The 27735-nt window shown below is 43.0% G+C and overlaps 1 protein-coding gene across 2 annotated transcripts in view; it reads left to right on the top strand.

The window, feature by feature from the left end:
• Golim4 (golgi integral membrane protein 4) overlaps nucleotides 1-27735 on the top strand; it is an 81004-nt gene that overhangs the window by 38085 nt on the left and 15184 nt on the right. Inside the window, exons 2-12 of one of the 2 annotated variants that reach the window (XM_050147446.1) lie at nucleotides 4224-4298; nucleotides 5695-5744; nucleotides 7556-7609; nucleotides 9441-9591; nucleotides 12157-12239; nucleotides 12965-13048; nucleotides 17072-17227; nucleotides 19808-20128; nucleotides 21515-21777; nucleotides 22591-22673; nucleotides 23969-24078. In XM_050147446.1, the coding sequence (XP_050003403.1) occupies nucleotides 4224-4298; nucleotides 5695-5744; nucleotides 7556-7609; nucleotides 9441-9591; nucleotides 12157-12239; nucleotides 12965-13048; nucleotides 17072-17227; nucleotides 19808-20128; nucleotides 21515-21777; nucleotides 22591-22673; nucleotides 23969-24078 (1430 nt within the window). The remainder of the gene's footprint in view (nucleotides 1-4223; nucleotides 4299-5694; nucleotides 5745-7555; nucleotides 7610-9440; nucleotides 9592-12156; nucleotides 12240-12964; nucleotides 13049-17071; nucleotides 17228-19807; nucleotides 20129-21514; nucleotides 21778-22590; nucleotides 22674-23968; nucleotides 24079-27735) is intronic. The other variant, XM_050147447.1, reaches the window with a different exon arrangement.

Genomic DNA, 27735 nt, shown 5'->3' with positions numbered 1-27735 from the left:
GATGAAGAGACCACGTCACTAGGCCTTGCCTGCTGCAGGTCTCCCTTTCTCCTCCCGTGGTGTCACTCTTGGGCTGAGCCTTTAACACGTGGATCATGAGACACATTCAAAACCCAGACTCCAGCAGCAGGAGCTCACCATGCACGGCATTAACAGTGTAGGAGTCGTCTAAGCGAGAAATCAGGAGGATGGATCTTAGTGTGCGCCTAGCCGTGCCTTCTCCCTCTCCTGGGAGCTGGAAGGAAGGTCTGGTGTGAGGACCAGACGGTAGCAGTTACATCCCCTGTCCCTTGGTGGTTTGCTGTGGATTTTCTAAGATGTTATATATTCATCTTCAGACTCTGTATAAAGTAAAGTTGCTCAAGCAAGAAGAAAATATATCGTAAAGAGACATCTATAACGTCATTTTCGTGTTGAATCCCCGTCTTTTTCTCCAGAGAGTAAGGAATCGGTGACTGCCTCCACCCCATGTATAGTGAATTAATATCGCAAGTCAAAGTGGTTCTTTATTTTTAATTTTAATTGAGCTGTACATTTTCTCCAGTCCACTTCCTTCCCCCCTTCTCTCTTTCCACTCTTTGCCCCTGCCCCCGACACTCCCAATTTACTCAGGGATCTTGTCTCTTTTCTTCCTTTCTAGGTGGATCCATGTATGTCTCTCTTAGAATCTTCTTTGTTGTCTAGGTTCTCTGGAGTTATGGATTGTAGGCTGGTTTTTCTTTGCTTTATGTCTTAAAGCCACTTATGAGTGAGTACATATTTTATTTGTCTTTCTGGGTATGGATAACCTCACTCAGTATGTTGTTTTTTTTTTCTAGTTCCGTACATTTGCTGCAAATTTCAAGATGTGTATGAATGAACCACATTTTCCTTATCCATTCTTCGGTTGAGGGTCATCTAGGTTCTTATTGGCTATATCATGGGACTAGGGAGAGAACAAGCATGAAGCTTTATGTTCAGTCTCCAGCACTCACGTAAAGAGCATGGTGCACTGGAGCCATCTGTACCTCTGATATTAGCAACTTCACAGGTGGATCCCATGGAGTTAGTTCATTGGCAGCCCCGCCTAGCTGAATGGGTAGGCTTCAGGTTCCTTGGATGGTCCTGTCTCAGGAAACAAGAAGGAAGGAAGATGCCTGGTGTCTGTCTTGTCTCACCATGCTCATCTACACTCAACCACATCCATTGAAATGTGTATAACACACACACACTCAGATGATCATAAATACCTGATTTTAGTCCTAAAATCACCCAGAAGCCTTTAAAACATCCTGTTCTGAGAACTCCATGTATTGCTTTGAATTGATTTCCCCTCTTCTTTTTTTGTTACCTGGCTGTCTTTGTATAGCCACCCTTTTTGAACTTACAAATTTATTTGTTTAAAATTTGATTACTGACAAGGATTAAGTGTTCTACCTGCTGAACTATGTGATTCTTAGCCAAGGTTTGGTAAGAGGTTATATTGTAGTAAGATCTGAAGGGGAAGAAAAGAATAAAAACAGAAACGTGGGCCATTGTTGGTTCTGCCAAATTGGTTTAAGAAGTCAAGACATTTGGTAGTGTTTTGTGCAAAGTTTTTGACTGTTTTTTTTTCCTTTAAAACTTTTGAAGATTTTTCTATTTCATGTGTCTGAGTGTGTTGTGTGCACGTGTGTTTGTGTACCACAGGCATGTTTGGTTCTCATGAAGGTCAGAAGGGTGTGTCCTGATCCCCTGGAACTGGAGTTCCCAGTGCTGGGAACCAAACCAGCGTCCTTTGCACAAACAACAAAATCTCTTAACCGCTGAGCCATCTCTCCAGCCCCTGCAAGAGTTGCTTCTCGATTTTGAGCTGAAACATTTTACTCTGAACTTCTGAGAATAGTCTTTTACCCAGAATGGGATGCACACAGTGTTTCTTTGTAACTTTTAGATGAAAGACAGTGTGTCAATGCCAAATGGCCACGGAGGCTGCCATGTTGTTTTAAACTCCTAAAAAGTTTTTCTTTCCAGTTTTTTTTTTTTTTTTTTTTTTTTTTTTTTTTTAGTAGATGTGAGCCCTCTTTCCATTCTTTGCTGCATGGAAGCTATTACAGCCTCTTTCAGCAAGCCTGGGAGGAGATAAGTATTACAGAGTTTCATTTATCTTTTTATTTTTCTTAGGAGCTTACATTTTAAATCCTGTGTAGGCTTACATCAGATTCAAGAGTTAGAATGCCAGGTTTGGACCATTGTTTTAAACGTCCCCCACTTGATGCTTTTGGTGCTGTGAGACTATCCATTATGTGTCGTTGTATGGCTTTCGTTCATCGTGACTGATGCCCTTGACTTCGGAGTATAAGTAGAAAGATAGAGACAGGTGGCAAGGATTGATTAACAATCTTTCTTCTAACAGAAACAATAAACTCACAAGATAAATCGCTAGCTCAAAAGCCTGAAAAATACATGCTGAAAGAAGTGTACCTGTGTGTGTATATGCACATGCATATGTGTGTTTATGAGTATGTATGTGTATAATAGTGATTGTGTTTTTCTAGAAGCACTTAAAGATTCTATCTGGTCTTTCTTTACTACCTATGAATAGGCTTCCGGCTTATGCACTGAAAAAATAAATGGTTTCTTTCCATCTCTTCAAGTAGATTTTTCAAGTAAAAAGAAATAGGCCAATATTATTGACAATAGATAAACAATATGCATATCATAATTGCTACAGAAACATTTACCTTTTCCTGCCTTTCTGGTTCCAGAAATCAGTCAGGCTGGGGATTTTAGTACAAATCAAGGCCACAAAGAAAGAGAGCAGCAGTCACAAGTAAAGGAATCTATCCATGACAGAGCGGGCAGAAAAGCCGGCAATTCCTTCCTCAGCAGGGGGTCATGGCAGAAGGAAAAGGATGGGAATTTCTGGGTTCCTGACAACGTTGGCAGTAACTGTTTGTATGGAGACAGTTCTTGTGTTGTGTGTAGACAGTTATTGACCAAAGCGGATGGAATTGTATATAGCCCAGGGGTGCTTGGGTCTGATCAAAGAATGGAGCAATGGAATTGGCTTAGCTTGCCGGAGAATGAGATCATAGTTGACATAACGCTGGACAAACAGGACTTGGAGGGTACATCTGCAATTGAGCTTATCCTTTTCTCAGCCCTCACTGCCTGCTCAAACCACTCTGCAGCTGAGCCTTCTTTTCCCAGACAACGTCTGAGACACATTTGTTGGTTTCTAAGGCTTTTTTGGGGGGGAATTTAAACAAAATCAAATAGCCCTGAACTTTTCAATGGCTTATACCTCTATACACATGGCATTAGTTTGTTGGTTGCATTGTCTGATCTAGTCTAGTCTAATGTATCATATCTCATTCATTCCTAGGTGAAGTCTTTCTCACTTGCAGTTTCTGCTTGCTACAAATATCTGTTCACCAGTGTAGTAAGAGCCGTGGAGCGCCAATCCCCCCACGAGTCTGCCTTCCCCATACTCTCTAAACACCTCTGGCTTCTTCGTCGTGGATGAAAAGCAGAGGGCAGAGAAGGCAGGAGGACCTTCAGAACGAACGTGGGTTTGCTCTCATGGATAGTGAACCCGACTTTCTTTGTGGGCACCTTCATGAGGTCTCTGGAGAGCTAGCTCCCCATCCTCTTTCACTGTGTCCCTTTTCCGTGCTGGCTCCAACACGGAAGTGGAAAGAGAGTCTCCTCTTAGCGCAGTCACAGTGGTGTGCCGCTCTCCGTGGCGGTTGCTTTGGCTGAGATTTGGGGCGCACCGACTTTGCAGATGAGGGGTACCAACAGGGAAATGCTCCTCTGCTAATTACCAGGGAAGCGATCATAGGGAATGTGTGCGAAGGTACAAATGCTGTGTGGACTGCGGCTGAAGTCTTGGAAGTGGACACAGTTGCCTGGGAATGCTGAGCCTTCCGGACGTAGTTAAGAGGCACCAGAGGGAAAGGGTGCTGGCTGCAGGACATATCAGCGTTTGCTAGGGGGCCCTCCCGGAGTTGGGCCCCACAGTGTGTGTATAACTTGTGCATTTGCTTGGTCAGAATCCGGATCTTTGAACATATCTCGCTGCCTACCCTCTACTTCAGGTATGTCAGGTAAGGTAAAAATATGAAGTCTGACATATTCAGACTTCATATTTTTACCTTAATTGGATGTGGGGCCCTTTACTGGTTGATGTTTTTAAAATTGCTGTGAGTTTTCCTCTGTACCTTTTAGTTCTCTGACAAATTTAACTCTTCTTTTTCCAGTTGTATACGAACACAGATCAAGACTAGAGAAATCTTTGCAAAAGGAGAGGCTTGAGCACAAGAAAGCAAAGGAAGGTAAGCCCGAGCTTGTGGTCTTTGGCTTCCTCTTACTCTTCTTTGATGTATCATTACTTGACCTGTGATGCTTTTTGCTTTTGTATTTATTATTATTATTATTATTATTATTATTATTATTATTTTTTTTTTTTTTTTTTTTTTGCTAAGTCGCTTCTAAAATGAGCCCAAAGCCAGGGCTATAGGTGGGCAGAGAAAGAGCTGTCAATGCTTGGCATGATGCCGACATTTTATACAGGCTCAGCGATGGGGAAGTAGCCTTTCCTTCTCCTTTGGGAACTCAGGTCAGATAGTGAGTGGATGTGTGAGCTTTATCATCAGGTTGTGACTCAGAGGTCTCCACTTCCTCCTGTCCCGCAGAGAAGCCTGTGCATTACAGGCTCAAGAACAGATTTAGCTTTCATTCTGCTTCTGCAGCCTTCATGACGGTCGTACATCGGCACCCAAATTATTTCCAAAATAATACATGAGTTCCCTTCTGTAGAATATAGCTGTATTTCAAATGCAGCAAACCTCTGTCCACAGTTGGGGTTTGGGAAGACATGCATGGTTTAGAACATGCCACTTTTCATAAGCCCCGTCTTACATATCTGTAGTGTGTGAGTTGAAACACTACCTGGAATCTTTTGAATGAAGTCGCTGTTATTACTATTTCATGAAAAGTTTCTCAGTCAGAAATGAGCAGGTGACCCTGGCAGTGCTGCTGACTGTCATCAGGGCTTCTTAGGAAGGCATGCACTCCAGCGTCTAGCTGCCGGAAGCTGTCTGCATTCTTATTTTTTATTTATTCACATTTTGTGATGAATCTTGGAATTTGAGCTCTTGTCTCCCTTGGTGGAGTAGAAGGTTAGGTTTAGTGATGGGTGCTGGATTTTGTGCAATAAATACTCTCTTGGGTTGAACAGACTTGAGAATTCTGAGAAACTCTTGAAGACTTATCTTTACGGAGTGATTTTATGGTGCCATCTAGTGGATAATAAAGTTTTCAGAGCATGGAAGGTGGCTTGTCTTTTTTCAGCCCCTGAAGGGAGTAGTGTGCCCTTTGGTGGATAGCAATAAATCACCCTGTCTCCAAATGCACCCCCTGCCTCTCAGTTTCGAGGGAAGCTTTTCAGAGATATTGTAAGTGCGCCATTAGCCACTTGATTAAAATACGGATTCTGGGGACGCAGGATTTACAGATAGAAGGGGACGCGGAAGACAGCACGCTTTGTCATCTGTTTTCCAAAGCTTTGAGAAGCAAGATGAAATACATAAATCACCAAATAGACTGATTCGAACTGAAAAGGTTTTTGCAAGTCTGAGTAAAGTGCAGCTTTTTTCTCTGGGATGTCGAAAAGTTTTAAAATGGATTGACTTACCACTTTCTCTCTCTGCATTTTTTTATCTTTGCTAGATTTCCTTGTCTATAAGTTAGAAGCACAAGAAACACTGAACAAAGGAAGGGTAAGGCTTTTGCTCTGTTGTGGTGTTTAATTTGTTTTCATGAACCTTGAGAGGGACAAAAATATTACTGTGAAAAACTGTACTCTTATCGGTCACTGGCATTGTATGTTGGACATGCATTTCTGTTAAAAAAAAAAAATTCCAAGAGGAAAACATGAAGCATTGTTCATTTAAAACTTACCTTGCCCTGCATCTGGACACACTGATGGTGATTAGCGATGAACTGAGATCTCCTCGCCGTGCTAATATGAAGTGAAGACTTTGGTTGCTTGGCTTTGAGATGGGTCCTGTCATCCTAAGAAGCCCTCGAATCATTGTGTAGCAAAGAATGGCTTTGGCCTCCTGCCCCTCATCCCCATGCTGCCTTAGTGCTAGAATGGCCAGCGTGTGCTACTGTGTGTGGCCAGCAGGGAGGTCAGTTTTTTATTCGCCCCTTTATTTGTTCGTGGTGTCTCTTTCCTATGACATGTAAGACTTCTGTTTGCCTTATTCAAATGCTATCAAACAGGAGATCTGCCATAGAGCTGGAACTTGCAAGTATCTGAAGAATGAATTATGGACAGAATGAGTGATGTTGACATCTAAAAATATTTTAACATTAAAATTGACTGGAAAAAAGCCAGTCTATCTCTTACACCAGGAAAATGTGTGAGTGTTAGTTGAATAAAACATTAGTGTTTAGGGATTTCAAAAGGGAGAAAAGTCAGTTTTTGGAATTGCCTGGGAGAGCCTTTTAGCTTTCAATGCTTACTTGCTTTGAGAAGCCCTCACCAGGCCTGTGTGCACATGATTATGTATTTTGTAATGTAATTTATTTATAAACTAAAAAGAAAAGAAAAGGGAAGTACAGGTGATAAGATGATAAAGCATCAATGTCGCTTATTTTAGGAGCTATGGAAAGAAAACACGGGCACGCACCTGCACGGTGACAGAGCACAGCAGGGGTGTTGCTGGGCAAAGATAAACCAGCCTAGGGAGCGTAGGGGGGCATGTTCCAGGTGTCTTCAGTATAGTGATTGGGAGTGAAAGCCTAGGATGTTGGACCTGGGAGGCCTGTGTGAACGGCTGCTCCCTTAGACTGCAGGGATGGTCAAGAAGGTGGGAGGAGAAGGCAGAGTTCAGCCATCATTAACCTGGGCTCCAGCCCATTCCTCCCTCCGCTGCTGTACGTAGTACTTGCTCCAGTTCTGGTTTTAGAAGCCCCAGCCATATCCGCTAGTGGGAAATGGAGATTACATGAATGCCCACTGAAGTGGAGGGAAGAAAAGTCCTTCTCTTCCTCCCCCAAGACATGCTGAGTTTGTGAGGTCTGCTCTTAATTGGTCTGTCCTCCGCCCCTCCCACCTGTGCAAAGCTCTGTCTTAGCTATATACAGTGGCTTTCAGAAGTTCATTGTGTGTCTGGGCCTCTAGGTTTCTTTAGATTATGAGAAACAGAACCAAATTATTTCTAAGCGCCCTGTCAACTTACCATTGCAGGATTCCATCCCCGTTCTTTACATTAATAAACTCTAACAAAACCAGGAGAAAATTGGAACCTTGTTTCTGCTGCTAAACAAAGCAATAGGAGGTCTCAGGGAGTGGCCCAGTGGTCGGTGATGGCCAAGTGCATGCAAGGCCCCGAGTTCCATCTTCAATACGGCTAAATAAATAAATAAATGAGATGGCTCTGAAGATAAACTGTCTCTATCGGAGAATTTGTGTTAGCTTACAAAGCAGAACTGAGAATCTTTTATTAAGCAAGTGAAGCTGTCCTCAGCAAAAGGCCCAGATCAGCTATCTTTTGTTGATTTGATTTTCTTTTATTTACAGCAAGATTCCAATAGCAGATACAGTGCATTGAATGTCCAGCATCAGATGCTGAAAGTAAGTAACTTAAAATGTCTTACATGAACGAAGAAAGGTGTAGACAATGTTTGAGCTAATTAACTATATATAATGTAAAAACGGAGAAGGTTTGTAGAAAGTTGGCCTAGCATATGTAGTCATAGTTGTCTAAAAATTTTCTATAGTTTCAGTGCCACAGCGTGATTTTTTTAGTTTTTATATAATAATTAGGCTTTCTGGTTATCTACTTTTTAAATGATCTCTTTGGTATCTTTAAAATTTTTTGCTTGGTCTCTCATGGTGGTTTTCCTTTTATCTTAGACAGCCTGGAATGTGTAGAGCTCAAAAGGTTCCTCTGTGTTGCTAATGTTCAATTAATGTACTTTCATGTACCCCAAGAACACAATTTATTAATTAAGCATCTTCCTTCCTTGGGCCTGGAGTAAAACTCACTATCACATGTCAGGAAGACCAAAACCACAGATAGGAGAGCAAGAGAGTTATTGATTCCATCGAGCTGGGAGAGAGGAGTAGCAGAGCCTGCAATACCATGCGCAAACCCACTGTGTGCGCATATCAGCCCCGTGTGTTAGCATGCAGCACCATGTGCAAACCCACTGTGTGTCCTCATCAGTCCCATGTGTTAGCATGCAGCACCATGTGCAAACCCTCTGTGTGTTAGCATGCAGTACCATGCGCAAACCCACTGTGTGCGCACATCAGCCCCGTGTGTTAGCATGCAGCACCATGTGCAAACCCACTATGTGGCCACATCAGCCCCATGTGTTAGCATGCAACACCATGTGCAAACCCACTGTGTGCCCTCATCATCCCCATGTTAGCATGCAGCACCATGTGCAAACCCACTGTGTGCTCCCACTTCAATGACCCTCACCCTATGTGTTAGCTTAGTGTTTCCTATGCTTCCACATCAGCAAAGCGCACACTTCCTATTGAAACCAGGATCGCTCCCATCCTCAGAAGTGCAGTACATGACATAAAGCAGGGCATCCGTCCACATAACCCTTTGGAGAATGTAGGATTTAAACAACTTGTGACGGCAGTGCAGAATTATAATATAAAATCAAATAAGTAAAAGTTAATTCTAGAAACAATACGTTACTTTCCTCGAAGGGAAGATAGTCCCCTTTCCCTCTCCATCTCCTCTATACCCACTGCTCTTTCAAACTAGATTACTAGAACGCTGAAAATCAAAGATATGCTGAATAGAGTGGTCCTCTGGGGTCAAAGCACTGCCTTTGTATATTTCTACGATATCTAGAAGAAAATTGCGTGCATAGTGAACATATTCAGACTTTCTCTTGCCATTATGTCTTTGGCATTGCCGTCAATAGTATTTATAGTGAATTGGGTAGCATGAGCAATCTAGAAATGATTGGAAACATGGTAGTGTTATGTGTACAAACACTATACCATAAAGAGTCGTGAGCCTTTTCAGATTTGGGTAATTTAACATGGAGCTGCCGCGAATCTTCCCATAAATACTGTGGAGTTTTGATCTTGCTTGCTAAGTAGAGAAAATAAACCAATTGGCTAAGGTTAAGTTTACCATTAGCTTTACCTTGTTTCTACGGTGATTTGAATCCAGGGAATACCCCAAGAATCCACCATTTCCCTCTCTTAAACTACCTTCTTACTCTTATTTATGTTTAAAACCAAGGGGAGATTTGTATTTTCCCGTGGTCTCAGTTGAAGGGTAAAGGAAATGAAAAGGACTTACGCAAAAACCTTACCTGAGCTCACTCCTTCGTTCACCCTCACCTTCTGATGAAAGAAAGGTCATGCAGCCGAGAAATAGACTCTTGCGTGATTCAGGGAACGTGTCTTTGCTCAAGCGTTCATCTTGCAGAGCCAGCATGAGGAGCTCAAGAAGCAGCACAGTGATTTGGAAGAGGAACACCGTAGGCAAGGGGAAGACTTCAGCAGAACATTCAATGACCACAAGCAGAGATACCTGCAGCTTCAGCAAGAAAAGGAACAAGAACTTTCTAAACTGAAAGGTATTTGATAAGGCCAGAGGTGTCTTTGTGCACCATGTCAACCAGCACACATGGGTGCTATACACAGGCGCTGTAAGGTCTGTATATTATGCATTGCAGTTAGCTTTAGAAGGCACACTAACTAGTAGCCTCCTTATACATAACCCTTTGGTTTTGTGCTTTTTTTTGTTTTGTTTTAATTTTATTTATATGGTGTTTTGCCTGCATCTATGGCTGACACCGTGAGCATGCATCATGCTTCTGGGCTTCCTAGAGGGGCATTAGATACCCCAGAAGTAGAGTGGAGTTACAGATGGTTGTGAGCTGCTCTATGGGTGCTGGCTGGGAATTGACCCAGGATCCTCTGGAAGTGCAGTAAAGTGCTCTCAAACTCTGAACCATCTCTCCATCCTCTTTCTCATCATTTTTAAAGCAAGATTTATATATAGTAAATTTTTAATAGGCCATATATAAGAAATAAGAGCTACAGAAAACATGAAGATACATATATGTGATTCTAACTACTAAGGTATTTCAGCCTCAGAACCTTACACTCAGGACAGAAGTGGAAAGGCAGAAGCCTCAGGGAGCTGGTCTTCAGTAAGAAAAGACATTATACACACACACACACACACACACACACACACACACACACACACCACTAGCAGAGATAGAAAGCAAAAAAAAAAAAAACTTCAAGAATCAACTTCTGGAAGAAGTTTCTTAAAGAGATATGAGAGAACTGAGTATAGAAAGGATCTGACATTTTGTTGGACACCTTCCACATTTGTGCTTATGTTTGATTGTAATAATTGGTGTTAATTGCCAATTTTAATCTAAAATCACCTAGGAAGATCTCAGTGAGGTAATTTCTAGATCAGGTTGGCCTCTGATGGTTTTTCTTACTTGGATTAGTTGGTTACTTACACGGTTAGTAGACATGACCCTGGGTAAAAGACTTAGGCAATAGTGTTAAAGCATTCAGTGACTGATGAAGGGCAGCGGTGGCTGGGGGCCACAAGTGCAGGCAATCTTGGGTAGTTTAAGGTGAGACAAGGAGAGTGTCTAAACCTCCCCTTCTCTCTCCTAAGGAAGGCTGACAGTTTGAAAACTTAGGTAATTGCTCCCGATTCTTGTAAATAACTGATAAGACATTTCTCTGATGTATTGGGACCAGGTAAAATTTTCTGGTGGAAAGTTTTACTTAATTCTCATCCCAGACCTGGAGGCAGGCAGCCAGGTGTCTTGTTTACTTAATGTATGAAGAACTGAAGGCTGTTGAGCAGAACTTACTTGGCAGGAGCCCAGTGAAAGCATGCAAGCTTACAAACTAAAATTGAGAACCAGCTAGTTTAGGTATTTCAAGTGTTAAAAGCCCCATGTAGCTTGCAGTACGCGAAAGGTCCTTGGTGATAGCCAGTGGTGTTCTGTTTTAATTTCTGGGAAAATCCACTATGACATGAAGACAGGATCCTACTTTGTTTTTAATTTTTTCCCCCAAATATAGGCATAAATTCTGTGCCCAGGAGTCTGGTGGGGGCAGTAAGAAAGTAAAACTATCCCAGATGGGACTGAAACTCTCCTTTGATGCTTAGCACACCCTGTAGAGATGGAGCCGTCTGCAGAGGTATCCCTTTATGAGGACAGTTTGCCTGGCGTGATCCAGATTTATTTAAGACTTGTCATCCTGACTCATGGATTAATTGTGTCCCCTTTCATTCTCACAGCCATTGCTCCTTCCAAAATAAGTTATATCATCACCCTGCCAGCATTCCCTTGTGATATTTATATATTGCCATGCAACCATTGGCCTAATATTGCCTGATATTGTCAGATCTTTATAAATGCTGTTGAGTCCTCAAATGTGGAAAAGACTATATAGGCAAAATTTTTCCAAAAAAAAACTACCAAGTTTGTACGTTTGAATAGTACTTAACTTGTAAAACACATGCAATGATAGAATTTCTAGATAGAATTTGCAAGGGGAAGGTGGTAACCACGTAGGGCTTGGAGGGAAGGTTTTAGAACCTCATTCTGACTCCATGCTCTCACATTTTAGCTCTGAGAAGACCTACTCAGAGTCAAATTTAGATTAACCAAGAACTCGATGGTAGGAGTAAGAGAAATTATAGGTTATCGTCAGTTAGGTGGGTTTCTGTTGTCTCTAATTGAAGTGCCTTGTGAGAATTATTCATGCTGTGAGAAACGAAGCTCTGCTCTATTCTTGACTACTTTTCCTTTGTGAAGATCCTCACGTCAGAGAGCGCCTGCCCATTAATTTTAGTCCCAAGCGATCATTTATCAACAGAAATTTTTCATTGTCAGCACCTGTGTGATTACAGTTGTTGCCCTCCTGTGTAGTGCATAGCCTGTTTCCAGAGGCCTCAGCCAATGACACAGGCCATTTTGCAGTGAGCCTTCAAACCCAGGCGGTGCGCCTATATGATACAATCTTTTGTTGATTTGGAATATTTTACTGTTAAAGGTCAAAACCTAGTTTTACGTAAGTTTTCAGGTTTCAGATAATGGCATAAAAAATAAGAGAATTGCCAGGATTTATGTATGGTTGTTCTTGTTATAAAACAGAAACTGTCTATAATCTGAGAGAAGAGAATAAACAACTAAGAAAAGCACACCAAGACATTCACACGCAGCTTCAGGATGTCAAGGTAAGGTGCAACCAGATATCTGGCTCTGGGGAATTTATCTCTTTTATTTTGCAGAATGGCTTCAAAAATCATTCCAGGAAGCTGTAAAGATGACTCGGAGATTATGAGTGCTTGCTGCTCTGGCAGAGGAATCAAGTTTGGCTCCCAGTACCATGGCTCACGACCACCAATGTCTCCAGCTCCAGGGGATCTGATACCCTCATCTGTCCTCTGTGGACACGGCACACACAGGCATACATAGTGACCAGCACCAACACCAGCACCAGCACCACCACACACACACACACACACACATCAATAACTAAAAATAAGCTTTTTATTTTTATTAATTCATTCCCTAATTGATCTGCTTTGCAGACCTGGATTACTGTCATGGTCATTGCTTACCTGGCGTATACCTGGTACTTTTGCCACTTCAACATCATGAACTGAAGGTGACCTAGGGCATCTGAAGATTTGTATCAATACTGAACTCATTCTTTAGTTGGACGATTGCGCTTTAAGGTAGTTTTAATTTACCAAAGCTGACCACTGATGAAAGGTTTATTTGGGTCGCCCTTTTGGTAGATTTTAGACTACCTCATCAATCGTTCCTCCCTCCAGGAATTGTTAAACTTAACCGCTGCTGCTACAACAACAAGCGAGTAACATTTGGGTGGCCACGCCAAAGAGTTTTGTTTTGCGACTTTAACTTAGCTCAACGTGTAAACTTCTTTTCTGTGTAGCAACAGCATAAGAATTTACTCTCCGAGCATGAACGGCTTGTAGTGACTCTGGAAGACCACAAGAGTGCACTGGCTGCTGCACAGGTTAGGAGAGAAGCAGCCTTTGTTGGGTCCTTTTCCGGTCTGCCTACTGTTTCTCAATTCCTTTATGCATGGAGTTTTTCACCAGGGTCTTCAGGGAGTTCCTTCTGACGACAGTCCTAATGACGGGGACAATGCATGCTTTCCAGAGTCACCGAGGGGACTACTAGATAAACTTTGCATTGCTTTTTGTTCATGACTTTTCTACTGCCTCTACTATGTCCTACATAAAAGGTTCTGATATTTAACTCACAGTGTAGCCCGTGTGTCTGGCCCGTATCACCTCTCTGGCCCTGTATTATCTGTTAGTAAAGGGTATATAAGGTTGTAGGAGGCTGACTACATAAATAAATCATTCCCAGACCGATTCTTCGCTCCTTCCCTTATTGCCAGTATCCTAGCGTATATGTATATACTCCTTCTGGGCTAAGACTTAGATAGGACTGTCCATACGACAGAGAAGCGAAGGGTCAGTGGAAAAAAGAAAAGCAAGAATCCCGATCTCTGTTTGTTAGGGCATAAGCCAGACTCTTGTCTGTTAAACGAATAAACAATCAAATCCGAGCTATAAAGAGCTTGTTAAGGTGATAGCTAAGTGAGTGCTTCGCAGCTTGAGAGCCAAGGAAGTAGGAGTGGCCTCATCACCTGCTTTTGCCATCATAAAATTATTAAAAGCTATAATTAATACATTCGGCTCAGACTATTCCAAAGACTCGCTTTTTGCATTTAGGGGACTAATGGTTTGTGGGTTTTTTTTTTTTTGTTAAAATATAAAAAGAATTCATTTTGCTTTATAGTATTTTTAACTGCTTTTGTAACTTAATGTATTTTGATCATTGAATGATCAGCCATATGCCTTATGAGTTGTTTGTTCGTTTTTGTCTTGATATTTATGTTATTTACGTTGTAACTAGTGCACCCCTTAATTTCCTTAGTTATAGTCATATGTCTCATAATTTGAGCTGAGGTAACAAAATACTATTGACTGGTGGCTTAGACACAACAGATTTGTCATAGTTCCAGAAGTTGGGAGTCCAAGATTACAATGCCTCCATTCAGACTCTCAGGAGGACCCTCCTTTGGGTTGTTGGCTTCTGGCTTCTTGTATTGTCGCGTGGTGCAAGAGACGGAAAATACTTCCAGGATTCCTCTGATGAAGGCATTAAGTTCATTTCTGAGGATTCTGCCCTCAGAACCTAGCACCTGCTCATACACCAACCTTCCGTTGCCATCACAAAAGAGTTAAACTTCAAGTATGCACGTAGTCGGCAAATAACATCATATCACAACAGTACCCAAATCTCCAGGGAGGGGAAATTTGTTATTTCTGGCGTCTACATCTCTTATGCAAAACCCTCTTTCAACATTCTTTCTTGACAGGTTGACTTCTAAATATAGTTAAAAAATTTTATTTAATCTTCATAACATAGGGCTTATGGATGGCTCAGTGGGTAAAAGCTTGCCACACCAGGTGCGGAAGGAAAGTCCTGACACCCACAGATGTGCTGTGACATGCAGTCACACATACACACACGCACACACAGTGAGAAAGTTGGCGACCGAGGCTGAGGCAGAGAGATACACATGTATCTCACACATACATAATAATAAAATTAATTTTAAAGACTCTTCATAATTGAGTATACGCCCTGTGTCCCTTTATAACCAAATAATCTAGTAAACTGGGATGGAAAGGAACTTATGCAGTTAGTTAGCCTGATAAAAAATGCCCGCCCCTCCAAAATTGTGATTCAAAGTCACAGCCTTGGTTGTGTTTATGAGACTTAGCAGCACAGGTGTGTGGCCTCTCCCCAGACCTTGTGAACTATAATTGCTTGCGCCTGGGGTGATGACTCAGCAGTTCGAGCAGAACTACCGCTCTTGCAGAGGCTCGCATCCAGAGGCTTCTACTCTAGCTCCGGGGATCCCATACCCTCTTCCGACCATGAGACGCTTGCATTCACTGTCTGTATATCTGGACAAAGACACACCTATGTAAATAATTTAAAAATAAAATGTTCCTTAAAAGCATATTTTCTGGAGAGGAGACTACGGTCTCTACATGTTTTAATGCGATCCTTAATATGCGCCAACATCAAAACCACAACCAGACTACTTCACGGCTTGCACGCCTTAGAGCAGTGGTTCTCAGCCTTCCTACTGCTGTAATGCATTCCCCATGCTCTTAATCCAGTCCTCATGTTGTGGCGACCTGAAACCACAGAATTGTTTTCATTGCTACTTCATAAGTTTACTTTCGCTGCTGTTATGAATCAGAATGTAAATATCTGATAGGAAGATGATCTTAGGTGACCCCTGTGAAAGGGTTGTGCAACCCCCAAAGGGGTCATGACCCACAGGTTGAGAACCACTGTCTTAGCTTACAAGGCAAAGAATGTATGGGATTGAATTTGATATATCCCTCCACAGAAAAGCATTACTATGGAAATGTCCTTTGTTTTTCCTTGTTTGGTCTCCAAAGATGATTCCTAAATGTTCTTGATTGATTTCTGAGGTAAAGTCCACGGCCAGCTACATGCTACATTTTTACATAAATTATAAGAGAACACTCCTCTGGTACGTATTTAGCCAGCTAACATCTTCATTTTTTGAAAACTAGAAGAGACAGAACAGAGCTGGGGAGCTGGCATAATCAGTATGGTGCCTGCCATGCAATCCTGAGGACCTGAGTTGGGTGAAAAGTTCAGATAAAAAAGCATAACCAGAATTCCAGCTATGAGTTGGCTGGAGACGGGTGGATCCTTGAGCTCTTTGGAGCCGTCCTAACTGAAACAATAAGCTTCAGATTTATTTATGAGAAGCCTTTTCTTAAAAAGTAAATAAATAAAAATGACTAGCAATAGAGAAAAGTCACCTGATGTTGACCTTGGGCCACCATACTCATGTGCACACATTTGTATGCATATTTGCACATACCCTGTATGCATCTCCTATATGTACACAACAACAACCACATACATATTAAAAAAAAGAGCTTCTCCCTAGGCATGAAAAAAACCTGAGTTTAAGTATTTTATTTACACAGTAATTCTGGTTTTAGGATGAGGGTGGTAGTGGGCGTGAAATGGGTGTATGACATATGTACTGATATTTTTTTAAAAGTTACTGGCTTATTTTCCACCTTTCCAGCCCCTTGTTAAAAAAAAAAAGTCACACACATCTGTACCTCCCATATCAGAATACACAGACACATCTGTGTGGGAGCATTCCTGTTCTACACTAGTCCCTACTCACACATGGCCTTTGGCGCTTTAAGCCAAAAATACATTCAAAATTGATGAAGAAAAAACAGCTTTGTTTCCCCACAATGTCACCGTTCTCTGCTACTGCAGAGCACAGTCTAGAAAACAGTGTTGAAAATAAAGGACCTGATTTGAGCATAAATCAACTAAGGGAAAGACGACAAATATGGATGGATGGATGGATGGATGGATAGATAGATAGATAGATAGATAGATAGATAGATAGATAGGGGAAGAGGGCAAATATGGATGGATGCATAGATAGATAGATGATAGATAGATAGACACATAGATACATAGATAGATACATAGATAAGATAGATGACATATATTCCATTGAATGTTATAGCTCAGGCATACTTTTAATGGTCAATTTCAATGACCATTGTAAGTCTTTAGGTAGAATTTAATATAATAAAACATTGATTGCATAGCTGTCCTTTATTAATGATGTTTATGATAGAATGACAAAGTTCTTCTTTTGACTCACGTAAGCCTGGAAAACTAACATGTCTTGGATAGTTTTTCAGTCTCTCGATTCTGATTCTAATTTGCATGTGCTCAGAAATGGTCCAGCATGGCCCAAGAGGAAGACCTGTAGTGCATGAGGGCAATCTGCACCTTTGCTAACAACCTTAGGTTTAATGTCTTTCTAGTCATCCCGTGGACCGACAGGGCCATCTGGTGAATTAATTAATGTATGGCTGTTGTCTCCTCTCGTCACATCGCATGATTTTCTCCCGACTGTGCTGTTCCTGTGCAGACTCAAGTCGCAGAATACAAACAGCTGAAAGACACTCTCAACAGGATCCCGAGCTTGCGAAATCCTGAGCCAGCAGAGCAGAGGAACATTTCCTTTTCCCAGGGGACTCCACAAGGTTACAGCGTGAGAGAGAAGCCAACAGGAGAGCTAAGAGAGGTGAGAGGTGTGGCCTGGGTCCATGGTCAGTGACGGTCCCGGTGGAGCTGTCCAGAGGAGAAATGCTCTCTGTACAGCCCCTCTTCCTACCCAGCAGATTCCTAGAAGTTCTTATACATCAGCATCCCTGGTGGGGTATGTTTCAACTCAGTCTTCTCAGCCACACCTCCACTTTCCAACTCAGTTAATTTGAGGTTTGGCCTGGGGATTTGTCTTTCTAACCAATTCAGCTAGTCTGGGGAAAAAAAAAAAAAAAAAAAAAAAACACTGATAGTTAAAACTGTAGCATTTACTGGAAAAGACTTTTCTGGCTTGGCTTTCTGTAAATTGAAATGTATTAAAGGGGCTCTGGGATCTGAATATTTGAGAGCAAGATGATTTCCTGTTCCTTCGAGTAGGGGACAAGGTTTTGAATGGCATGAGAATACTATGTGGCAGCCACTTGGTTGTTAACGTTGATGTAATGGAACTTGTTACATTGCTGGGTCTATATAGAGCGTGCCAAAATCATTTTAACCTGATCATGATTCACTTTTTTCTTGTTCTTTGTGAAAATCAAGACTTGTTTGAGTGTGCCTCAAAAGTGGAGCGTCACCAGTGGGATCCTGGTGATCACTAATTCTTACAAGCTGCTTGTGTGAGCTGGCAAAATGGCTCAACACGGAAAGACCCTAGCTCTCAGGATTAATGACCTGAGTTTAATTCACAGGACCCAAATGGAGGAAGGAGAAGAATAGCTCTTCTTCTCTGGCCTCCACATGCATATTGTTACGAGATTGCAGTACAAGTTTTGAGAAGTCTTGTCTCCAATGGCCATCTTATGTCGATAATGACGTCAACACCAATGAAGCTGTCAGAGTTGTCATGTGAATGTTCTTAGCATCACCAGAACATTCCTTCACAAACAGGCTTGACGTCCTTGCACCCAGTTCTTTCTTGGGGCTTTTTATTCAGAAGTTTAAGACAGCATGATAGAATCCCATGGCTGCCCTTTGACCTTTTACTCTGCTAGACTGACTTCCAGTTCACTGCGTTTACCATCCATGATTCAGAGTTTGGTTTGTTCCTGCTGTGAGTTGGAGATAGTAATTATCGGCCCCACCATTCCTCATGGGGGCAGAGTGGGGATAAAAAGCAGGTGTTTGAAAGTGTTAGAGCCCTTGAGAGAAATATTTTCTACAGGGCAGTTTTAGAGCAAACTTGCTAGAAGACTTTGCCAAAATATATAACTGTCGAAGTTCCCAGATATTGAAGGAAGAGCTCTTCTCCCCACTTGATGATTTATAGGCTTGACTTTTTCCAAGAGTGATAATTATATCCCTGCTAGCTTCTAAGTAGAACTGCCCATTTCAAACTTCTCATGGTGTGGTCCCCTGGGCATTTAATTATAAGAAGTTAATCTGCCCAAGAAAGTAACTTTTTCTGATAAAGAAAAGGGGAAAGGAACTACAGATTTTCCTACCAGTGTCTTTATCTTTCTAACTAATATAGATCAAAGCAAGGTTTGAAACTTACAGAAAACATGGATGTGACTCAACACATTGCAGAGAAGACATTTTCTCAAATTCTTTTTTTTTTTTCTTGCTTTGGTTGTCTGTATTGACAGTGTAAAATAAACACATAGATTGCCTTTGGTTTGCAGAAGATGTAATAAGATGCATTAATATTTTATTGGGATTGGGAAAAATTAACTCAGCAAAAATTCTTACCACATGTCTGAGCTCAATTCCTAGAGCCCATTTAAAAAGCCAAGCATTGGAGCCTATGCTTGGGATACTAGTGTGGGGGAAGCAGAGGCAGGAGGGTCCGTGGGGCTCCTGGACCAGCCAATCTAGTCTAATTGTGAGCAGGAAGATCCTGAGGAGACACCCAGTCTCAACATAGAAGATGGAGAGCTCCTAAGATGAACCTGAGGTTGATCTCAAGCTTCCCTAGACTCTCCCAGCATAAATAGCTCTGTGTTTGCATACTTACAAACACTGGCACAAACTGAAATGTTCTAACAAAGACTATTGTGTGTCTTGTTTAGCTGAAACTATTTTAAACCAGCATGGTTATCTATTAGTAATGCAAGCCCTCTGATAACTCCTTAGTGGCGCTAAGAAGCCAACCTGCTCATTCATCACCTGACTCTATATCTTATTGTAGTAATTTCAAACATCTGTTAAGTAGGAAGTTGACCTTGAAGAAACTTTCATAAGCCAGAAGCGTGAGGTTTGAGGGATTCTGGTTTGTATTGTTTTCCTTCTCGTTAGCTTCCTGTCTGTTCTAAGGGAAGCTGGAGTCAGATCGCTTTTGAGGGAATTGTTTTCTGGATATACAGTTGCTGGTGGACTTCACTTTCCTCACCATGGAGCTTTCTCTGAGACAGTAGTATCCCTAAATTATTACTGTCTGTGGGTAAAACAACACAGTGAGAAATAGATAGAGTCATCACACCTGGTTTCTTTTTTACACCGTGGTTGTGTTTATTTCTAAACTGTAGGATTTTGCTTATGCCGTAGCTCTTTAAATGTGGTAATAAAAGATGTGGAAATAGAAAAGTGTCATTTGTCTGTGTGTGTGCTGTGCTTATCTTAGGTGCCTCTAAATAACGAGGTGTGGCAGAACCGTGAGGCAGTGCCGAGAAAGATGGAAGAGAAACCTTTCTCGTCCGTGCAGAAGGAAACCGGCTTTCAGGCTCCAGCAGAGCAGAACCACGTGGAACCCAGAGAGCCCGAGGAGCATCAGGTGGAAGAGGAGCACAGGAAGGCACTGGAAGAGGAGGAGATGGAGCAGGTCGGGCAGGCAGAGCGTCTAGAGGAGGAACATGACCCCTCGCCGGAGGAGCAGGATCGGGAGTGGCGAGATCAGCGGGGACAGGATGCCGCCCACCTTCTGGATGGCCGCCCTCAAGCTGAGGTGCATGCGTACTCCCTAGAAGTTCTCCCTGACGGGGAATTTGGTTCTAGATACTAATGAAAACATAAGGGGACTGCGGAGATGCTCGGTGAGGTGCAAGCATGAGGACCTCTCAGTTCGATCCCCAGAGTTCGTGGAAAAAGCTGGATGTAGTGGTGTGGAGGCAGGCAGCCAGGGACTGTTCTTCCCTTTTCCCAGACTCAGACCCAACGATAATGCGCATGGGTGCTGATCATTTCCTTGGAACTCGGAGACTTTATTTGTCCTCCTGTTCTCTGAGCCTTGAAACTGTGCTTCAGCCTTAGTAGGTGTGAAGACCTCCCCTGCCGCCCCTCATATCCTCACCAACTTTGTATCCCACTGCCATCCTCCCCTTAGCCTCGTGGTCCTCAACTCTGCCCTCCTCCTTTGGCTGATAATCGAGCATGCGTATTTCAGTTGTGGAGGGAAGGGGAGGAAGACGTGTAATCATGGGGGAGCGGAATTTTACGAACCGCTGTTTGATTTTCCTCTAATCACTATGTATTGTCTCTGCGTCCATAAATAGTTTATTTAAAGAAAATCTCTGGGGCTGGTGTGACAGCTCGATCAGTAAACAGCCCACCTTGCAACATGAGGTCCTGAGTTCAATGTCTAAGAACCCAAATACAAAACAAGATGTAATTCAGTCACAATTCTTGGGCGACAGAGACAGGCAGATCCCTGGGGCTTACAGGCCCTGCCTTAACTTAGAAAGCCCCAGGCCAATAGGAGACCCTGTTTTAAACAAACCAAAATAATCATCCACAAGGTGACATCCAAGGAATGACAACTGAGGTCTCCCCTGGTCTCTACCTATACTCTCCTCTCTCTCTCTCTCTCTCTCTCTCTCTCTCTCTCTCTCTCTCTCTCTCTCTCTCTCTTCCCCCTCTGCCTTCATAGTATAAAGTATATAGTATATAAGCTGATATTTGACAATATGTTTAGCCTGAGACTTGCATGTCAATCGTTGGAGTTAATTAGCATCCTTGGGTCTTTAACTATTCCTAGACAAAGCCTTAACCTCACAAATTGTGCAATTAGTATGGGGTTCCCAAGTGCCAACTTGATTCAGAACCCATGAGCATAAATTTAATTAAGGGTGGAACTTGTTTCTTATGTCGGGCTCTGTTCCATTTGTGCTGGAACACACTGAAAGACGGCCTTCTAGCTGGCAGGCCTGCTATGAGACGGCCAAGGCCATTCAGAGAAAGAAGAAAATCACGAGACTTCAGACTCTATGTGTAATTGGTGTTCACCTGCATTAAGAAGCCTGCCCCGCCTTCTGGGTCTGTCCTGACAAGGAGTGAAGAGAGTGGCCCAGAGGATCTAACCTCTCTGGTTCAGCATCAGCTCTTTCTGTTCCAGGCGGACCATCCCACCAAGGCAGGGACGAGTTTCCGATCCCCCTATGAGGAGCAGCTGGAACAGCAGAGACTGGCAGCGAGGAGGGATGAGGAAGCCCAGAGACTGAGAGAACACCAGGAAGCTTTGCACCAACAGAGACTGCGGGACCACTTGCTACGCCAACAGCAGCAGGAGCAGCTCCTGGCCAGGGAGGGCGCTCCTCAAAAGCAGGCAGAGCATGAGGAAGACCAGCAGCGGCAGCCGCAGCACCCAGAGCAGCTAAGGTATCCTGCCCCTTCCCTTGGGGGTGTAGACGATCCTTCCTCTGGTGTCAGATCAGCTTTGTGGATGTGTTGCCCTGGAACCCATGGCAAGAGAGCAGTCTCATATGGCTCGAGTGGACACGGTAGAAAAACATATTGGACAAACAAGTGCTAGATCCTTAATTTTAGCATAGCTTTTTCTTCCCAAAGGTGGTAGCTATAGACTGAGAAGGTGGTTTGGTGATAAAGGGCTTGCCCCACAAACATTTGGACCTAAATTCACATCCCGAGAATCTGTGTAAATCTAAGTGCAATGGCACACAGCCTGTAATTCCAGGGCTAGTACAACAGGATGGGAAACAGAGACAAGAGAATCTCTGGAAACTTGCAGCCAGATAGCCTGGAGGATGTTGGGACAAACAACAAAAAGGGGGCCTTGTGTCAAACAAGGTTGATGTCAACGATAATGGGCAAGGTTTTCTTCAGACCGCCTGGCATGTGCTGTAGCATGTTGGTGCATGTCTCGCAAAACTTACATGCACACACATCACACACACAAAATAATAAACAAACAAGTGGAATAGATCTCAAAATAGACTAGCAGATTAGTTCTAACTTTATTGTGTCGTGGAATGACATTTTTACCTCCTAAAGTATGCTTTGAAAACATATCTGGTATCACTATTATATTTTATTGTGTATCTAAATCTCAGAAACAAGTTATGGCTTATGTTTAAAGTTGAAAACTCCTTACTTATCCCTGTCTTGAAAGATAAATGACCTTTCCCAAGCCGTGCCTGTTAATTTTCATTTCTGAATTTATGTCCCTGGCAGGCAGCAAGTTCATTACAATGCCGTGGAGAATGACATCGTGCAGGGGGCTGAGGACCAGGGAATCCACGAAGAAGAAGGAGGAGGTGAGACTCATTCAAGGGTGACCTCTCAGTCAGATAACTCGGTCCTGTCCCAGCGTATCGACAAACACATGGTGCAGCATCCACAGGCAGAGTGCACACCCGAGTGATGCCCGGGGCAGCTGTGACTCACGCTTATGCTGTTGTCACTTGTGCTCCAAGGGCTGGCACAAAGATTTACCGCTCTGAAAACTTGTGGAGACTGGCTTCCCCCCCCCCCCCCCCCCCCCCCCCCCCCCGAGCCTGCTCCCTTCTGTTGAATCTCATTGTGTGCTTAGTAGCTGTTTCTGACAAACAATCGTAGGATTGCTATCCTTTAGGACATTTCTGTACTTTCTACTTAGCTGGGAAATTTTGCACCCTTGCTTAAATTTATGACAAACATCGAGCATGATATTTGTCACACGCTGCTTCCCGTGGAGACAGAGCCGAAGTTAACTCTGCTTGGCCCCTCTGACTCCTACAGATGTTTGATTTTCCAGAAAGTGTCAGAAGAAAAGCAAAGGCATGCATTCAATCAGCAGCCTATTGTGGTGCTTTGTGACCCTCGGAGTCAAGAAATTGTTGCCTTTATGTCCCCCATGGGTCACTTTAGCTTCTTTCATTTGTTATTCATAAGGCTAAGAGCTGCTGGCTCCCTTCTCTTTTAATAAGGCCCCCTGTGCATTTGCAGCCTCCCAGCAGGCTCCCCTGCTTCTTTATTATGTGCAGACTCAATAACTCTTTATATACTTAACCCTCCCTCTTCTGTCTAACTTTTAAATGATTTACAGTTTTTTTGTGTGCACTTATAAGTCTGTGAATCTGAGTACATTTCCCCCCTCCCCCATGGATATCAACTAAACTCTTACGTTAATATAAACACAAGATGTGTTTCCTGGCAGCGACCTGTGTGCTTCTCAGTTCGCAGTTGTTGTTGTTGTTCATTTTTAAATGTCCTAATCTTGGAAAACTCTTTCTGACATCAACCAAAAATTTAATCATGTAGACTTTCTTTTAATATGAAAGTTTTGGCCGTCGCTTTCATATCTGGTGGGGAGACAGCAGCCTCTGCTACAAAAATCCCTTAAGAAGGATAGAATGGTACATCCATCCATCCATTTGACATGCAGCCTGGAGAAAGGTTAGAATTGCTTAGAAAACAAAAAAAGAAAGCCAAAACTCCAGACAAGCCACCACCCAAAATGGAGGTGAAATAGAATGGAGTGATCGCCAGGGAAGCTGCTGTAGGCTACTTTTAGAGGGGAAAATCCTGCGTGATCCATTTAGGGCTGACTATGGTTCCTTTGCTTTGCTAGCCTATGAAAGAGATAACCAACGCCAAGATGAAGCGGAAGGAGATCCAGGCAACAGGCAGGAACCTCATGAACCAGGGCCCCAGGAAGCTGACCCAGAAGCTGAGGCAGATGTAAGTTTCCTCTGCTAGTCCCCAGGGTTAGTAACTCACCAGGCAGGCTGGAGGAAAATGTGGCTTCTGGCTCCAGATGTGCTTTCTCACCCGACAGAAGAGGACATCTTACATAACTGTGTCGGAACAAAACACAAGTGTTTAACTGCAAATCATGAGGTAGGATGTTGTGGGGATCCCTCCCGGAATCACAGCCAGCAGAGGCATGAGCAGCCAAGGGATTAGAATAAAACTCGGGAACAGCTGGATTTGCTCAGTTTCTGCATCCAAACATTCTGAGAGTGTGATCCTGTGTTGATTTTCTCACACTTTTAAACACAGTAGAACTTTGGGGCCAACATCTCCATGTGACAATTCTTAAAAAAAAGCTTCAGGGATGGCTGAAATTCTCTTTCAAAATACACCACTATAGCAAATTTCCCAAGACCTTTATCATAAGAATGAGTTCTGTTAACTGGCAGACAGTTCTCCCAAGGCTTGGACCTAGAGAGGAAGAAGCAGAAGGATGAATTCTATTGATTCAGGATGCTAAGTACATGGGGCTTCCTAAGGGCACATTCTATTCACCTAGAGACTAAACCCAGGGTTAGGGCCTAAACAAGTCTTGGATTTGGGAGAAATTCAGATGAAGGCTGGCTCCTAAAAGAATAGCAAAGGACCGATCGCCAGGTGGTTTGACTACTTCTGCTCCAGCCTTCCAAGTGACCAGGTATCTTTCAGGCTGGGTGCTTAGCAATTCTGGTTTCTTCAAGCTCTGCTTCCTCCTGTGGAAGTGTGAGGACTTGGGCTGGAGGTTGCTCTAGGGATTTAAAAGAAAGTGACTTTGTCATCTTATAGGGTGATTAAACTGAAACCTAGAAGGGCAAACTTGAAAGGCATTGAAAAACACAGTGCTCTCACAAGACTGCACGGAGGGGCAAGGCAGCATAGACATTAGAGAAAGGACTTCGTGTTTGTTCAGCGTGTTGTGTGGTCTGTTTGCATTTTTCATGTGACTTGGTTCCTACCCACCTATCTAGTTACCTTCTTAGTAACAATGAGTAAGGATATACAGCTTCAAATTTGAAAAGAAGTGACTAGGTGCCAAGATAGGGTACTCAGTTCAGAATGTAATTATGTAGATGCCTGGTTAGCCTTTGTATTGACTGAGAACAAGACCCTCACCCTTCACCTTGGGCAGTCTAGGTCCTTAACTCTAATCAGGAGCAATGGAAGCAATTGTGGAATGAATCCAACCTTGTGTTTTGTGTAGCTGATGCTTGGAGTCTACGTTACCTATCTTATTACATATAGACTGTTAATAAATCAATACTCACATTGGGGTGACATTCAATCCCTGTTTTATGAGTTCTGTCAAAATTGATCCACGGAACTGGAAGGAAGAGCCAGGTCCTTCACGATTATCATTGTCAAGGTCATTCTGGTCATTGCTTGGAGCCCTCTGATGCAGATGGCATTTCTATTTACCTGGCACTAAGATGGGACAGAATACCTTCTCTTCCCCGTTCTGCGATAGCATTTAGGAAAATATGCAGCTGAAAACCTAGCTCTGAACTTCTTCTAGTAATTGAAGCAGGAACACATGAGGGAATGAGAAAATATCCCTTGATAGCAAGAAAGCCAGAGGACAAAAGCCTGCAAGTGTGTAAGAGGAGATGAAGACCACCAGTGGGGAAGGGTTCAGTATGACAGACACTTATGTTTAGGATCTGCTGTGGGACTCCTGGCTGGTGGCGTCTGATCCTTGACTCTCCTGACATCTTTTTGTTTATTGCAGCCAGTGCACTGGAAAAGATAGGCCTTTTATTGTCTTCTTCTAACTAGACATTGCCAGTCACCTCATTATTGCATTTGATGTGACACTACCCCCCTCCTTCCACCTCTGTAACCCTCTCAACTATTGTTTGGCTGGAGTTGGGAATAGAATTGGTGTTTCTATTATGAACTTTTTTTTTAAATAAAGAAGTTACTTAGTGTTGTTTTTCTGTGGGGAGTAGGTTACAGTTCCTTCTTTATCCCCCACACAAATGGCCAATAATTCATTCAAGAAAGCCTATAAGGCAAGAGATTACCAAGTAATTGGAATTGGGTGTGACGGATGACTTCTCATTTATATTGAGAGCTGTGTCATTTGCACTTGAAGCTTCCAGCCAGGGCTGTGCAGAAATAAACCACTGGACCCTGCAAGGAGCTCTTGACCATGCTTAAGTAGCTCGGGGAATTGTAGAAAGAGCCCCCTGGTCTGCACAGCACTGAGAGGCTGAGCCCCATCGGTGGCTTCAGCATCTCATGGAGAGCAGTTCCCACTTCAGTCAGTGTCCCCTGGCTTACCAAAGGATTGGGGATGCCCATCTCAGGATGATTGTGAAGATGGGTGTTATTTAACAGGTGTGCTAGGGGCTTAAATGGATAACCGCAGTAATTGCCATGTCAGTTCATTTGAAAGGCATTTGTGGGACACAATTACTCAGAGCTGCCTTGGAAATACCTTTGATGGTGCGTTGTCTGATTTCTCCTATCCCTTTCGAAAGCAGTATCACTCTGCTTCGTGATAGCCCTAGTTGATAAAGAAATTTGGCATGCCTCAAATAGATCATTTATTGTGGCGTTCTTTGTCTGCCCTGTCTCTTTGTTAGGTTTTCCTCTTGGTTCTGTCAGTATGGACTTTCCCATCAGCCACTTTTTAGCTTTTTTACATGTTAAAATTTTCTTGCAGGGGGGTTGTGGAGAAACCTCCGTTAGTAAAGTGCTGGCTGCTTCATCTCCAGCACCCACATAAAAAGACAAGTGTGTCGGTGCATCTTATAATGCCAGTTTGGGGGAGCAGGAACCTGAATACCCAGGCTCCATAACCAGCCAGTCTAGCTTAATGGATGGGCCCCATGTCTCACTGTAAAATAATCTATCTAAAAGTAGAATGTGAACTGCTCCTGAGGAGTGACCCTGTAATTAACCTCTGGTCTCCACGTTCATGTGCACTTCTGGGCAGATACATATAGGTGCACATGCATACACTTGTACACAGGGAACCACCACATATACCTCACACCCACAAATTTCTTGCACAGGGAAGTTTGGATGAAACTCAACTCAATATAGCAGTAAAAGGAGTTATTATTTGCTCTCCTCACTCTCTCCTGCCTCGATTATTACTGATCTCTTTTTCCTCCATTTAGCCCTCTGACTTGCATGGGCACTGGTGGCTATGCAGTGAAGCTTTTGTTACTTACTGCTAGAGCGTTGAGGAGTCACTCATACAAATGAAGTACTATTTGCACCTCCTCTATGGATCTGATTCTTCCTACTGACAAAGCAAGAGGAGTTCTGTCTTGGACATTGAGATATTTATTACTTTGCAAGTCTTGGGGGAAAGTTTGACTTGAACAGTCCTGTGAAGTTGTTGCAAGGCATGTTTTGGGATGAATTTTACCGCGGCCCAGTCACGACAGGTTCAGACTTCCCAGGGAAGAGGCATGTAGATTAGAAATGTTAGGTAGAGAGTCCGGTTTTATCCCATGGTTTTTCAGTCGTAGTCCAGCTGGCCTTGGTGAGCTCACAATAGATCGGCCCCACTGTCTCCGTGGGTGGGTGCACCCCTTGTGGTCCTGACTTCTTTGCTCATATTTTCCCTCCTTCTGCTCCTCCTTGGGACATTGG

Source organism: Alexandromys fortis, unplaced genomic scaffold (genome assembly GCF_014885135.2).
Source record: "Alexandromys fortis isolate MF-2015 unplaced genomic scaffold, M_Fortis_MF-2015_v1.1 scaffold_53, whole genome shotgun sequence".
NCBI classification, from domain to species: Eukaryota; Metazoa; Chordata; class Mammalia; order Rodentia; family Cricetidae; genus Alexandromys; species Alexandromys fortis.
The sequence above is the reverse complement of the archived record's forward strand: the minus strand, read 5'-3'. Positions and strand labels throughout refer to the sequence as shown.